A 16,900-nucleotide genomic window follows, 5' to 3' on the forward strand; every position below is an offset into this window, starting at 1 on the left:
CTTTCCCTTGGGCCTTCACCAGGGTGATGGTCATCAGTTAGTGTGTCTGATGTTAGACTACCGTACCTATAAGCAGACTACAAAGACCCTTAAAGAGCGAGAGACACAGACACTGTTTTTATTGGGTTTCGTCAAAAATATTCCATGAGGTTCAGATGGGGATGGATGTCTGTTGGGGTCAGAGTTTGTGGTGAGTTTTTTTTAAGGTTTGGCTGAGGTTCGGAGGAAAGTGAAGTACTGCAGGGTTACTCATCCCCACATCTGGCACTCTCCTCACACAATAACTGCCCCACACACTGCCCACACACACACACACAAACGAACGCACGTGCACGCACACACACACACAGAAGCATGCATGAGCAAGCACACACGTACAGTACATACACACAGACGCACATGCACACACACACACACACAGACGCATGCATGAACAAGCACACACGCATATACACTCACAAAAGTTCCTCATACACACCCTCCAACTCCTCACACACACACACTCTCCATAATCGCCTCTCAGACTCCACTCCCAAAAAAACTAATCAGTAAGTTGCTGCATTCCACACAACATCATGGATGGCTATATATCTCAGAAATGACACCCTCTCTCTCTGTGTCAACTCCATGGTGCTGGCTGGGGCACTGATAGACTACTGTTGCCTGTGTGTGTGTGTGTGTGTGGTTAGCAAGAGTGGCATGGCACGGCTATGAACTACACTCAAATAAATCATCACTGTGCGTGTGTGTGTGTGTATACATATATATAGATATATGTGTGTGTGTGTTTGTTCTGCTCTTGCTCAGTGTTTCTCACCTAAATGCTGGTAGGAAATTCATGGCATTCCCATGGTCCTTTGTTTACATAGATGTCAAACAGCTGCACATACATATCTAGGTTATTAGGACAAGCAATGGGCCAGGAATGAACTCTGAAAATCGCACCTACTTAACTGTGTCAATGCAAAAACAAAACTCCTCGTGGTCACCGAGGGAGATAAAGCTGCTACTTTACTACAGGGAGAGGACGGGTGTCGAGGGGAGGAAGGGAGAGAGGGGGAGAGGAGTGTTTCTGGGTGTGGAACAGACTGCCATCCTATCAAGGGGGAGTAGCAAGTTGTGGTGTTTTGATCAAGATCCAGCAGACGTTGGAGAAAAAGAGGGGAGAAAGAGAGAGAGAGAGAGAGAGAGCGAGAGAGCGACAGAGAGAGAGAAATACTTCCACCCACCTAACAGGGAGACACACTCATAAACAGCGGAGACACAGAGAGGGACTCAGAACTGCTGAAGGAGCACAGAGAGAGCACAAGGTGTCAGAGAGAGAGAGGAACACTTGACTTGAACACTAGAACACTTGAGTGGCTAACACAGTATTATACTAACACAGTGTACCTTAACACAGAGACACACACAGTGTACCTTAAAACACAGACACACACAGTGTACCTTAACATAGAGACACACACAATGTGCCTTCATTGAGGAAGTCTCACACTGACACACACTGAGTGACTAGCCTACACCTGAGAGCAGAGATATTTTACTTCCGAAAAAGGAGTCTTACACACAGACACTCTCTCTCACTCATACAGTACCTGTGCCCATCCTGAGAAGGGATATTGTACCCCAGAGAGAAGTGAGGAGGAAGGAGAAGGGGAGTGGATGGATGCCTTTTGTGAACTCAGTGGCCTGGATCCTCTATGGGTGAGTGCATGATGGACCTCATGTTCAAAAGTTCACTTGTTTGAGCAAGTACCAGTAGTCAACTGTTTGAAATCTATTTAGAATACAGTGCCTTCAGAAAGTGTTCACACCCCTTGACGTAAATGGATTTCATTGTCATTTTTGGTCAACGATCTACACAAAATACTATGTAATGTGGAAGTGGAAGAAAAATTCTAACATTGATTAAAAATGTATGACAAATAAAACCTTTGGCAGTGAGTCTTTTTGCGTAAGTCTTCAAGCTCTGTCAAGTTGGTTGTTGATCATTGCTAAAAAGCCATTTTCAAGTCTTGCCATAGATTTTCAATCCGATTTAAGTCAAAATTGTAACTTGGCCACTCAGGAACATTCAATGTCATCTTGGTAAGCAACTCCAGTGTAGATTTGGCCTTGTGTTTTAGCTTATTGTCCTGTTGAAAGGTACATTTGTCTCCCAGTGTCTGTTGGAAAGCAGACTGAACCAGGTTTTCTTCTAGGATGTTTCCTGTGCTTAGCTGTATTCCATTTATTTTTTATCCTAAGAAAACTACCTGGTCCTTGACGATGACAAGCATACTCATAACATGATGCAACAAAACTTGTGGGATGCATTTGCAGTTTGTTTTGGTTATGTTTCAGATTATTTTGTGCCCAATCGATATCAATGGTAAATAATGTATTGTGTCATTTGGTCTCGCTTTTACAGTAAATAACAATGGAAAATGTGGATGCTACCATGATTACGGATAATCCTGAATGAATCATGAATAATGATGAGTGAGAAAGTTACAGAGGCATACATATCAACCCCCCCCCCCTCCATAAATGCTAACCTTCCCTATTATTGGTAATGGTGAGAGGTTAGCAATAGAGGTCTTCATGGGTCCAAAACGACTCATTCCAAAATGGACCTGGGGATTTCCCACCCATATCCGATATGCATAAATACAGATCCATTCCAAAGTGACCCGAGGAGAACTAAACCCTTTCCGTATAGACCTGGTATAATCCTGAACAGGTCCGATCCGAGTGATGGGAGCAGCAGAAAAGTCCTTCGTTAAGCTAATTTATTAACCAGAGCTGATAAAGTGTGAGAGGAGGGAGAGAGAGGTGCCGCTCTACTAGGCAGGGGAGGGGCCTTACTGTGAGCGAGTGACACAGGGAGCAGGGAGTGAGAGACGAGAGACGGCAACCAACAAGCCGACTCGCACTATAGTAGACTAATAGCTGCCATAGCTAGGTTATTTATCATCCAACAAGATGACGTAGTACCTGTCTTGACTGCATCAAACCAGGAGAAGCTATTAAAGCTAACTAACTTTAGCTAGCTAGGCTAATTGAGGCTGCAGTGCATAAGCATTTCAACACCATCCAACACCTTTGGGATGAATTAGAACGCCAACTGTGAGCAAGGCATAATCGCCCAACATCAGTGCTGACCTCACTAATGCTCTTGTGGTTGAATGGAAGCAAGTCACTGCAGCAATGTTTCAACATCTAGTGGAATGCCTTCCCAGAAGAGTAATGAATATATATATAGAATATCATTGTATGCCGTAGCGTTAAGATTTCCCTTCACTGGAACTAAGGGGCCTAGCCAGAACCATAAAAATCAGCCCCAGACCATTATTCCTCTTCCACCAAAATTTACAGTTGGCCCTATGCATTGGGGCAGGTAGCGTTCTCCTGGCATCCGCCAAACCCAGATTCGTCCGTTACACTGCCAGATGGTGAAGTGTGATTCATCACTCAAGAGAACGCGTTTCCACTGCTCCAGAGTCCAATGTTGGCTTACTTTACACCACTCCAGCCGACGCTTGGCATTGCGCATGGTGATCTTAGGGTCGTGTGCCACTGCTTGGCCATGGAAACCCATTTCATGAAGCTCCCGACGAATAGTCGACGTTGCTTCCAGAGGCAGTTTGGAACTCGGTAGTGAGTGTTGTAACTGAGGACAGACGACTTTTATGCGCTACATGCTGTAGCACACAGCGGTCCAGTTCTGGGACCTTGTGTGGCCTACCACTTCACGGCTGATGAGCCGTTGTTGCTCCTAGACGTTTTCACTTCACAATAACAGCACTTTCAGTTGGCAGCTTTAGCAGGGCAGAAATGTTATGAACTGACTTGTTGGACGGTGCCACATGGGACAGTCACTGAGCTCTTCAGTAAGGCCATTCCACTGTCAATGTTTGTCTATGGAGATTGCATGGCTGTGTGCTTGATTTTATACACCTGTCAGCAACGGGTGTGGCTGAAATAGCCAAATCCACTCATTTGAAGCGATGTACACATACTTTTGTACATATAGTGTATCATGCAATTATTGTGGCAGGACTATGTATTGTTCTGCAGGGATAAATGCATCTTGGCAGAGTAGTGTGTACTGTGTAGGATTGTTTTTTTACTAACGTTCTGCCAATTTTCTATAAGGTGCTCATTGGTGGTTGACTTTATTGTCCTGAAAGAGTTCAGTTCAAACTGTCCCAGCATGCACACGTTGACACATTAAACCTACAGGGCGTAGAGTAAGTAAAGAGTTCAGGCATACGTTTCCGAAAGTTCACTTTCAAAGTTAGGTTACTGAAGACTTTCCAGGTAGACTTCTCTGTGGTACAAGGAAGGTACAGTTGCACAGTATGCATTGACCTTTCTCAAATTACATTAGAGCCATAGGCACCTATGTAAGTGCACTTAGGGCACATAGGCAGACAGGAATAATCTTTGCCAAGAAAGACCTTAGGCTACGAGGTTCCAATATCCACACTAGCATACCACTTAATGAAGGAATCAATGTATTGGACATGCATTCTAATCTAAGTAGAATGATAGCATGGATAGTGACACCACGCTAAGCACGAGAATTGGAGTCTCAAAGAGCGTAAGCATCCTATGTGATGCTACCGTAGGTAATGTAAGGATATCTGCGAATATCAGGTACAGCCAAGCATGTGAATCAATCAGTATGTGGACAGCTGCCGGTAATCCCTAATAGTACGCATAGGAGCAAAGCTCCACATTCTGTATCTTGATTCAAAAAATGTGAGAATGGCCCTGATCCAGCTAGAAAGCCATTAGTCAATCCCCCTGTCCTCTCTCTCTCTCTCTCTACCCCCCCTCCCCTCTTTCTCTATCACTCAGACCTGCTATTCACATGCCAGACAAATTCAGATACACACTATCGTTGATGTAAGTGTACTTTTATTTGAAAATTGGAGAATGGCATTGATCCAGGAAGAGAGGTATCGGTCAATCGCCTGTCATCACTCGCTCTCTGTCTCTCTCTCGCTCTCTTCCTGTGTCATTCTCTCTATTCCCCCTCTCTTTTTCTTTCTCTTTCTCTCTTTCACACACCTGATATTCACATATCAGTCTTATTCAGGAATAGACATGCAAACACTAATTGAGATTTCATCCATAGAACAGTCTGCTACTTCTAGAACAATCTGCTACCAAGTAACATGCCATAACCGTTATATTGCCAACAAAGCCAGAAAAAACATGGCCATTATCAGTCGATGTACCTTCAGAGCTCACCAATCTAACTGTATACAAAGGTGGCTGACCTAATCTTGTGCCAGCAGCCTCTTTAACAAAGTTCCCAACGTGGGACAAGACATAAAACAGAATGTTGTGAATAGGAGAACTCTGGAACATCCAACTGAAACATTTACAGAAGGTGAAACAGAATAGATAACGGATATGTAGTAATTTTATGGCAACGTATGTCCCTGGGCCCGGGGCCCGGGGCCCTTCAGAGTAGTGCGGCTACATCAACAACATAATCTTACTTTGGTAACAGTTCTGGTCAAAGAGCTGAAAGGTGAAAAGATCATTGTTCCTGTTCCCAAGAAAGCTAAGGTAACTGAGCTAAACGACTACCGCCCCGTAGCACTCACTTACGTCATCATGAAGTGCTTTGAGAGACTATTCAAGGACCATATCACCTCCACCCTACCTGACACCCTAGACCCACTCCAATTTGCCTACCGCCCAAATAGGTCCACAGACGATGCAATCTCAACCACACTGCACACTGCCCTAACCCATCTGGACAAGAGGAATACCTATGTGAGAATGCTGTTCATCGACTACAGCTCGGCATTCAACACCATAGTACCCTCCAAGCTCATCATCAAGCTCGAGACCCTGGGTCTCGACCCCGCCCTGTGCAACTGGGTACTGGACTTCCTGACGGGCCGCCCCCAGGTGGTGAGGGTAGGCAACAACATCTCCACCCCGCTGATCCTCAACACTGGGGCCCCACAAGGGTGCGTTCTGAACCCTCTCCTGTACTCCCTGTTCACCCACGACTGCGTGGCCACGCACGCCTCCAACTCAATCATCAAGTTTGCGGACGACACAACAGTGGTAGGCTTGATTACCAACAACGACGAGACGGCCTACAGGGAGGAGGTGAGGGCCCTCGGAGTGTGGTGTCAGGAAAATAACCTCACACTCAACGTCAACAAAACTAAGGAGATGATTGTGGACTTCAGGAAACAGCAGAGGGAACACCCCCCCTATCCACATCGATGGAACAGTAGTGGAGAGGGTAGCAAGTTTTAAGTTCCTCGGCATACACATCACAGACAAACTGAATTGGTCCACTCACACAGACCGCATCGTGAAGAAGGCGCAGCAGCGCCTCTTCAACCTCAGGAGGCTGAAGAAGTTCGGCTTGTCACCAAAAGCACTCACAAACTTCTACAGATGCACAATCGAGAGCATCCTGGCGGGCTGTATCACCGCCTGGTACGGCAACTGCTCCGCCCACAACCGTAAGGCTCTCCAGAGGGTAGTGAGGTCTGCTCAACGCATCACCGGGGGCAAACTACCTGCCCTCCAGGACACCTACACCACCCGATGTTACAGGAAGGCCATAAAGATCATCAAGGACAACAACCACCCGAGCCACTGCCTGTTCACCCCGCTATCATCTAGAAGGCGAGGTCAGTACAGGTGGGACCGAGAGACTGAAAAACAGCTTCTATCAAGGCCATCAGACTGTTAAACAGCCACCACTAACATTGAGTGGCTGCTGCCAACACACTGACACTGACACTGACTCAACTCCAGCCACTTTAATAATGGGAATTGATGGGAAATGATGTAAATATATCACTAGCCACTTTAAACAATGCTACCTAATATAATGTTACATACCCTACATTATTCATCTCATATGCATACGTATATACTGTACTCTATATCATCTACTGCATCCTTATGTAATACATGTATCACTAGCCACTTTAACTATGCCACTTTGTTTACATACTCATCTCATATGTATATACTGTACTCGATACCATCTACTGTATCTTGCCTATGCTGCTCTGTACCATCACTCATTCATATATCTTTATGTACATATTCTTTATCCCCTTACACTGTGTATGACAGTAGTTTTTTTTGGAATTGTTAGTTAGATTACTTGTTGGTTATTGCTGCATTGTCGGAACTAGAAGCACAAGCATTTCGCTACACTCGCATTAACATCTGCTAACCATGTGTATGTGACAAATAAAATTTGATTTGATTTGTTTCATCCCCTATCAATCAAATGTTATTATCTTGCATTGTGGGTAAAGACAATTTGACGTAGAGAATCCTGCATTCAGCAAGAGAGGTGTGGTTCAGAGAACACCTACTCTGCAAACTGGAGGGATTGTATTGAAACCCTGCAATTCAACATGTTTTGAAAACCTTATCTTAAATCAAAACTACTCTGCAATTTGGGAGACGTGACAAAGGCAATGATGAACAGTCCTGTCGAGACAATTACAACATTCTCTAAATGACAATGAACAGATCCAATTTAGCTGACACATTCACTCCGTATGCCAAATGGTTGATCTTTGGACACATTTATGCTTGCAGTGACGTAAAGTATTACAGTGAAGAATTGAATGATATCAAAAAGGAATCAGAATGTATCATTTCTCTCAGATAACTGAAAGGTGCACAACACAGTCCAGGCTCTCTCTCCTCAGTTCACATCACTACGTTTGATAGGTAAAAATAGACCTTCCGTTTCCATCCAAACCAAGGTCTGGATGAAGCTTCTGTAGCCAATTAAGAAAACGCTGAGCAAGGTGACCAAGAAAAAGCTATTGAGTTTGTTTGACAACTTACGATTCTTATATAAAAGTTGTAAAAGTGTTTGTTCGCAGGCCTAAATTGGAGCCAAGGAGAGACTGTGAAAAAGACTCCCACTCATTGAGTCAATAGCCATCTTCAGAAGAATACCTGTTACACTGACAAAATATTCAGTAGGTGGATGAATTTCCTCACACATGATCTGGAGTATTTTAAGTAGTAGGAGCAGAATTGCCTCATGTGGGATGGATAAACTAAACTGAAATTAATAACACATTTGTTAGTATAGTAACACATTTGGTGTTGCTGTTGCGTAATGAACCAACATGCAGCTGTTATGAATTGTGGTCACTCTCCCTTATGCCCTTTGGAGTCTGCCTTGCCCAGCTGCTACAAGCTGCTGTGTGTGTGTGTGTGTGTGTGTGTGTGTGTGTGTGTGTGTGTGTGTGTGTGTGTGTGTGTGTGTGTGTGTGTGTGTGTGTGTGTGTGTGTGTGTGTGTGTGTGTGTGTGTGTGTGTGTGTGTGATTCACAATGTTGCATTGCCACCGCTCAACAAGTCCAGCCGACCGTAGTAGTTAAACCCACTTCCTGTCGCGACTCTGCAGGCACCTCTAGCTTCTCCAAACTGCAGCCAGACCCCCAGCCCCTCGTTAGAGGGCTTAGAGGTGATAAACAGGGAGAGGTGAGAGTACAACAGAGCACTTAGAGGCTAAGAGTATTTTGGTGCTTTTTACAGTCAGACTTCCTTCCTTTTCAGCCCACCGTCGCCGGGGGCTGCAGGCTTGCATGATGCAATCTGGAAATGTGGATTTGGCAACTTCGGCCAACAGTACACACTTCGGTCGGCATAAACAGAATACATCCCACTGTCGTCTAAGTGGGTTTGTATCGTCATCATGTACTGTAATATTTTGACTGACTTCGCCCTTCCAAAGGGGAAAGTTTTTAAACGTGGTGGAGCCGTGGATTAAAATATTCCAGGACTGACTCAGCTCTGTAGACAAAAAAGACGAAAAACTCCCAAGCTCCAACCATCCAACCAACGCGCACAGATTATGTTGACTTGCTGTGGTTTCACTCTCCATTGCCTAGATACACAGACCGGGACATTATACTGTAACCAGCGTCCAGTTTCTCTGGACTGGCCCTCAGCCCTGCTTCAAGCAGTTCATTTAACAATCCTTGCCCTCAATAATCTGTCACTAGGCTAATACCCTGACAGGAGTAAACTGTTAGACTGATATATCAAGTTGACGTTCCTCAAGTTGACAGTACAGTAGGCGAAGCTTGGAGGAAAATTGGTTGAGTTGTATTTATTTGAACACAGCCAATTCAGAGACTGAATGAGAAATTCTGTACCTAAAAGGAACTCGTCAGAACAATGAACAATACTCCATTTCATAAATGCAAATCTGTATTGAGTCGAGAAAGAAATGACTTCTACTCAGTGCAGAGAATGGTGCAGAAACCTACTCCTCCGCGCTCTACCATCCTAATTTTACACTGCATATTAACTGGTCTATCTTTGTCTTTTCCAGGACTGGAATCGAACGTGGTACACAGACAAACCGGACCTGACAGAGTGCTTCCAGAACACAGTGCTGGTCTGGTTCCCGTGCGTCTACCTCTGGCTGTTGGCGCCCTTCTACGCCCTCAAACTCTACTGCCATGACTGTGGATGCATCCGAATCTCCACTCTCTGCACTGCCAAGACGGTGAGCCAACCCATAGAATCCCAATATGGTCAGCGGTCGGTCCAATGATCACAGAACAGTGACTTGAATTGTCCATTCTAGTCATTCTATCTCTATGAGCCAAACCAGCCTGAGTTTATAAGCACATCCAGTGACTTGCAGATGCAGGGTACAAAAAGTAAAGTCATGAAAGAAAAATAGATACCCAGTACCCACACACTGCTGGATGCTCCTGTAGTGTTATTCAGTGCAACGTTTCAACCTGAAAGTACAAGCAGCCTGCACCAATCAGTCCTGAGCCTTAAGACCAGCCTTAAACCAAACCGCAAGAGTAGACATGGCATGGCCATTAACATTATACAAGACCAGGCGAGTGTTCGAGTGCACCAACCATATCTGCCATAAAATAATATGAGTGTGAAGTACTGTGAAAACCAAGCACCAAATGGTTAGTGTTTATATAGAGCCGGCCGGGGACAATTTCATGCCTTAGCGAGCAAGAGGAGGGGATATCAGTGGGGAAAAGCCTTATAGGTTTAGAGAGTACTGAAGAAAGCATGGAGAGTTTATAGGACGAACGTAAGAGTTTACAGGACGAACGTAAGAGTTTACAGGACGAACGTAAGAGTTTACAGGACGAACGTAAGAGTTTACAGGACGAACGTAAGAGTTTACAGGACAACGTAAGAGTTTACAGGACGAACGTAAGAGTTTACAGGACGAACGTAAGAACGACGAAGAGTTTACAGGACGAACGTAAGAGTTTACAGGACGAACGTAAGAGTTTACAGGACGAACGTAAGAGAGGGTTTACAGGACGTAAACGTAAGAGGTTTACAGGACGAACGTAAGAGGTTTACAGGACGAACGTAAGAGGTTTACAGGACGAACGTAAGAGTTTACAGGACGAACGTAAGAGTTTACAGGACGAACGTAAGAGTTTACAGGACGAACGTAAGAGTTTATAGGACGAACGTAAGAGTTTACAGGACGAACGTAAGAGTTTATAGGACGAACGTAAGAGTTTATAGGATGGCATTCATGGCACTCCAAGAGGGCTACATGTACATTTAAATGTATTGGTCCCTTCTCACTTTCCACTGTTATGTTCCATGTGGTTGTACTTCAGTCTGTATAAAGGTTATAAAATAATTACAATATGCAACTTGACAATATGGATTGACAGTTCCAGTCTCTTTAGAGTCCAGATTGTCATTTAGGTGCTAAAGATGCATGTTTCTGGTTTCCCCAGTAACCAAAATGTTTGAATCAATCACAATGACAGTACTGTAGACCTCACTCTGCTTCCCTCCCTGTGTCTGTCCATCCTCCAGGTGCTGGGGTTCCTCCTGGCCTCATTTGGCTTCGTGGAGTTCTTCTACATTCTTCTGGAGAGGAGTCATGAGATCCAAAACCACATGGTCTTCCTCCTCAGTCCCATCATACGCAGCTTGACTGTGGTAAGTACTGTAACCATCAGCCAATGTCTTTGTCTCAGCTTCTTTCTTCACGATTGCTCTCTCTCTCTATCTACTGTTTATGTCTCAGTATCTGCTGTTGACTTCTCTTCCCTGACAATAGATCCTGGGGGGTGCTTTCCCCCCCTACCTTTATTTAAACAAGTGAAATACATGATATATATTTTTAATGCACCGCCAGGATCTGCTGTCCAGGAAGATAAGTCCAGAGGCGATACTGAGACATAGTAGATGGAGAGAGCAATCGTGAACAAAGAGGCTTCCCTGACAGCAGATCCTGGGGGTGCATGCGTATAGCAGCAATTTGAGTCGTTTACTCCTGATTTACTCTTAGAGAGGGCAGGGGCTAAGTAAAGCACTCCATGACCTCTGTCAATAAACACTGTGACAATTTGTCCAATGATTACAAAGACATACTGTACTCTACTCTCAAATCATCCTCCCCACTGATTTACAGTACTGGGATCAGGCTGAGAAGAACGTCGGTGGAGAGCAGTGCAGTTCACTATGGGAGGTCCAGCTAGATAGAATAAAGTCCTGTTTACTACTGTGTGAGGGGGTGTAACGTCAGATTTAAGACGAAGGCAGAGGTGCAAGGGGTTGGAATAGAGGGAGGAGCGGAGGAGGCCGGATGTAGGGCAGTGTGCCTCCTGTAGCTGACTCACAGAGCCATGACCCCCCTACCCATAACTCCCCTCTCCCTCAGAGGCCGAACACAAGTGCTGCACAGACTCAGTCCCTCCAAATCAGACAGTCTGGCCCACCTGTGGTCACCTCAGACTCTTAGGTCAATATCAGCAACTGTTTGGGTGAAGAAATACTGAATGCATCTCTTGTACCAGGTACACAAGGCATCCATTTTTAAAAAGGTCACTTTTTTATCACATTAGGGACCCGGATTTGAAATCCAAGACCTTGCTACAGTTAACCAGCCATGATATTTACAGTTGATTGGTTGGTTGCTATATAAATAAAAAGCCAAGGCCAATACTTTTCTGGACACAGAACCATAATGGCAGCCACCACTCTCTGGTTTCCCATACGTAAAGCTAAGGAACACTGTGTCCAAAAGAAACAACGTTATTTTGCTTGTTTCTCGTCCTCATCGACCCATATACAGTCAATGTATGGGATTTTTTTTTTTCTTCACCAGACTCACCCTGGTTCGTGGTCATGGTTACTCTCCCTTCCTACCATGAGAGCTGCTTGCAAGGCATGCCATCTACTGTAATCAGCGACACCATGACGCAGAGTTATTTTTCCACCCCAATTCCCCAGACTTCCAGTATAATTACTAGGTAGGGAATTGAGTTAGGTTTTAGTAATGGACTTAGTTCTACCCACTGACTTCCATTCAAGGAAATGGGTTCCTCTCAGAAGGGAATGACCATTTCTTGCTTGCAATGTGGTTAGTTTGGCATCAGGCCAAGCAGCATAGAAACTGGGAAATGAACCTGACATCCAACCACACAGCATAGATATTTTTCTATACGGTGTTTCTACCTAGCCTGGTCCCAGATCAGTTTGTGCTGTCTTGCCACACTACAACCTTTAGGAGTTGTCAAGGTAATTATGAGGCTGGAAGCAGTTTCTTTGCCTGCAATGTGGCTAGTCAGACAATAGGCGTAGAAACTGAAATGAACCCAACAATCACCATATTTATCTCTACTCTATAGCATACAAAAAGTGTTTCTATGGTGTTGTTGATCTATCAAACGTTAAATAATCATGGCTGGTTGCTTAAAAACAGGACAGTTTTTAAGATCTGATGGAACCAGTATGGTATCTATTATGCAACTCTATAACCACAACTCTCCTTTTAGTGATGAGCTGGCGAGGCTAGATGACTTCTCAACTTGACCAAACTACCGACAGTCAGAGATAATTACAGCCAAAACACAGTCCGTGGAAAGACGAGGCATTTTTTTGGATAGACAGTGATGCCCCAAAACATGGAATCAGTCCTGTTTTATCTACTTATTATACTAAACATTTAATTAACCAGGCAAGTCAGTTAAGAATGTTATTTCATTTACAATGACAGCCTGTATTCGAACAAATAAAATAAATATAGTGCAATTAAGGCAAAAGGCAATGCATGGAGGGATGGAAGGAAGGAGGGGTGGAGGGCATAGTACCATACATCTGTTGTTTTATTGAAGGAAGTCAGCAGGATAACAGCTGCTTTTGTGGTCAGGGAAATCCCAATCTAACCTTTCTCCAAAACCAACAAAAGCCAAATCCAATCCTTACAAATATTTTCTATTTTCTATCAGAGAGACTACTGGGAATGACAGTGAATGCTGATACAAAGGATTTATTGAGTGATTCATTTTCATCTTCAAAGTAATAGTTGTTGAGTTTCAAAGTAGACTCGCTTGCCAGTCCTCAGTCAGGGGTCTCTCCTTTCAAAACACTCGCTTGACTTTCACAATCCGTTGTAATGCAAGTCTTACTAATCTCACTCTCACTCACTGTCGCACTCTCTCTCCCAGTCTCTCACTCACTCTCCCGCATTCTCCTCAGGTCCTGGCCATATGCATCATCCAGTTGGAGAGGATACGAGGCTGTCGTTCCTCCGTCTTCCTCTTCCTGTTCTGGGTCCTGGCGGTGGTATGTTCCCTGGTGCCCCTACGGGCAAAGATCCAGCTGGTTATGTACGAGGTACGGTGGTAGTAGAACATGACTTTATTCTCCATGGTCTATGGGAGAAGTAGCAGGTGTGATGACACAGGCACTAACCTACTCAGTGGCTGCATGACTGATGTTACAAGTAGTCAAGATTATTCTCACACGCTATGTGACTGTAGGTTAATAGAGACTCCTGTCAAAACAGTCATGACACACAGTAATTTTGTATCGTAGGAAACAATTTACTTGGATGAATATGCTACGCCTACATCCTGAGTGTTATGTCTGCTTAGGTTTGCACTCAGTGACCCCTCAGAACCAGTTTGTCTGAAGGGTTGTCTAGGGTCTAGGGTTGTCTACCCATAGTCTAGATTTAGAGACTAGAGTGTGCATTGCTTGATATAGATATGCTGTTGTACCTGCTATGCTTTATTCGTAACTCCACAAAATTAACCAAGGGTTTTCTAGTCTAGACTTAGCATGACTTGGGTATAAATGCATTGCCTACCCAAAGTCGACAGAGGAAACCCTGCAGTGTTGGTAGGGCGGATGACAGACACTGCCAACTCTCATCTCCCTTGTCTCCCTAAAGCCTCTGTAGATTTCTAGACTCCCCTCTCATACGGTGTCTCTTCCTTACAGACACTGCAATCATTGTCCTCGTATTTGTCAAAGCGGTAACAGCATTCATGTTTTTAGAAACACACACATCCATATCACATCCTTATCGCCTCCAGTATGACATTACCACACGTAGTGTTTAGGCCAGCGGTAATGACAGCTCTGAGGTAAAACCGATAGTGATGGTGAGACAACCCAACATGGCAGCCCAGGGTCAGACCAGAGGCACGTCAACACCACTTTTAAAGGCAGGAACAGCCAGCAAACACCTACTGGGACCGACCTACTGGGAAATACAGTATTTGTATTATCCACTCAACACAGTCACATACTCCGGGAGAACAAAACATTAAGAACACCTTCCTAATATTGAGTTGCACCCCCTTGTTCCCTCAGAACAGCCTCAATACATCGGCACAAGGTGTTGAAAGCGTTCCACAGGGATGCTGGCCCATGTTGACTCCAATGCTTCCCACAATTGTGTCAAGTTGGCTGGATGTCCTTTGGGTGGTGGACCATTCTTAATATAGACTAGAAACTGTTGAGCGTGAAAAACCCTGATTGGATTTAACAGGTGACATCAATAAGGGATCATAGCTTTTCACCTGGTTAGTCTGTCACGGAAAGAGCATGTTTTGTACACTAGTGTATAGACGGACACATTTTCAAACGTGCACACACGTGGCCACCACCAGCACTGATCATATGGACAAACTCAGAGAAGAACTTTGAGACAGCTCTTCTGGTAGACTAGCAACAACATTAGAAGAGAGTTCCTGTATCTCAACATGAGACATTTCACTGCAACGGTAAAAGCTCTGAGTGTACGGAGTTCATGTTTGGTTTGGTTTTGCAGACCCAATTCCCTCGGCTCGTTGGTCAGACCAACTGACCTATGTTTACAGGCATATATTACCACCCACTCCTAGCTCCATACCATCCTGTCCCTGTTTTTACTATGCGGCCGGATCTAGTTTGTTCTCCCCATCTGCACTCTGGGCGCAACATAGTGTGAGGTTGTCATCAACAACTACAGGAAACGGAGGGCCGAATATTCCCCCATTCACATGGGCTGTAGTGGAGCGGGTCGAGAGCTTCAAGTTCCTCAGTGTCCACATCACTAAGGACCTATCATGGTCCAAACACACCAACACAGTCATGAAGAAGGCACGACAATGCCTCTTCCCCGTCAGGAGGCTAAAAGGATTTGGCATGGGCCGTCAGATGATCAAAACGTTCAACAGCTGCACCACTGAGAGCATCTCGACTGGCTGCATCCCCACTTGGTGTGGCAACTGCTCGGCATCTGACCGCAAGATGCTACAGAGGGTAGTGCGTACGGGATTGAACTCCCTGCCATCCAGGACCTATATACCAGGTGGTGTCAGAGGAAGGGCCTAAAAATGGTCAAAAACTCCAGCCAACCAAGTCATAGACGGGGCGGCAGGGTAGCCTAGTGGTTAGAGTGTTGGACTAGTAACCGGAGCTGACAACGTACAAATCTGTCGTTCTGCCCCTGAACAGGCAGTTAATCCACTGTTCCTAGGCTGTCATTGAAAATATGAATTTGGTCTTAACTGACCTAGTTAAATAAAGGTAATAAAAATAGACTGTTCTCTCTGCTACCGCATGGCAAATGGTACAGGTGTGCTAAGTCTGGGACCAAAAGCTTCCTGTACCGCTTCATCCCCCAAGTCATAATTGTGCTAAATAGCTAACCGGAATATCTCCATTGACCCTTTTTGCACTATTTCTGACTCTATGCACACACACTGGACTCAACTCACACACTCACACATACTTACACTGACACTCCAACACATACACGCACACTTTCGCCACACACACACTCATCACATACAGTAATAGACAATAGCAGCAGTGTATCTATCCTGTTGCCTAGTCACTTTACCCCTACCTTTATGTACATATCTACCTCAATTTCCTTGTGCCCCTGCACATCGACTAGGTACTGGTACCCCCTGTACATAGCCAAGCTATCATTGCTCAAAAGCCTTTGACTGTAAATCTACACCTGTTGTTTATGAAGCATCTGACAATTACAATTGTCAGATTGCAATTCGTACCTGTGCGGCAGACAGCCTAGCGGTTAAGAGTGTTGTGCCAGTAACCGAAAGGTCTCTGGTTCAAATCCCTGAGCCAACTATATGAAAAATCTTTTGCCCTTGAGCAAGGCACTTAACCCTAACTGCTCCTGTAAGGGCTGGATAAGAGTGTCTGCTAAATGACTAAAATGACAAAATCACTCCAACTGCCGTTTACTATGGCTCTGACTTTCACACAAAGGGAAACGGGTCAACTTAGGTTGACATATGGGCCATCAAAAACAGGCCTGCTGGTCTCTTATAAGTTAAGAATAACATGTGAAAACCACATTTCACATAATACGTGGTTAATATCACTATTTTGGCTGTCTTCCATTGAGAAAGAGGGAGGGAGGGAGGTTTGTTGGTTTGTGTCTGCTTCACCCACAATCTCTCTATTTACAGATATGGGTCATAGCGTGACTGCAGGGAGCTTTTTACTATTGCTTCATTTATATAAAGCGACGTATTAAAGACTTTGGTTTTTCACCATGATTTGGCTTTACGGTTCAAAATAAGCTTTATTGAGTCTCTCTGTGATCGTGGCATATAACCATATCCTGT

General features: G+C 44.6%; 1 protein-coding gene across 2 annotated transcripts in view; it reads left to right on the forward strand.

Moving 5' to 3' along the window:
- The first annotated feature begins 1,261 nt into the window (after window positions 1-1,261).
- LOC112263710 (multidrug resistance-associated protein 1) overlaps window positions 1,262-16,900 on the forward strand; it is a 32,983-nt gene continuing 17,344 nt past the window's right edge. For both annotated transcript variants that reach the window (XM_042303950.1, XM_042303952.1), the window contains exons 1-4: window positions 1,262-1,704; window positions 9,346-9,522; window positions 10,836-10,961; window positions 13,506-13,643. In XM_042303950.1, the coding sequence (XP_042159884.1) occupies window positions 1,663-1,704; window positions 9,346-9,522; window positions 10,836-10,961; window positions 13,506-13,643 (483 nt within the window). In that variant the 5' untranslated portion in view covers window positions 1,262-1,662. The remainder of the gene's footprint in view (window positions 1,705-9,345; window positions 9,523-10,835; window positions 10,962-13,505; window positions 13,644-16,900) is intronic.

Source organism: Oncorhynchus tshawytscha, linkage group LG02 (genome assembly GCF_018296145.1).
Source record: "Oncorhynchus tshawytscha isolate Ot180627B linkage group LG02, Otsh_v2.0, whole genome shotgun sequence".
Classification (NCBI taxonomy): Eukaryota; Metazoa; Chordata; class Actinopteri; order Salmoniformes; family Salmonidae; genus Oncorhynchus; species Oncorhynchus tshawytscha.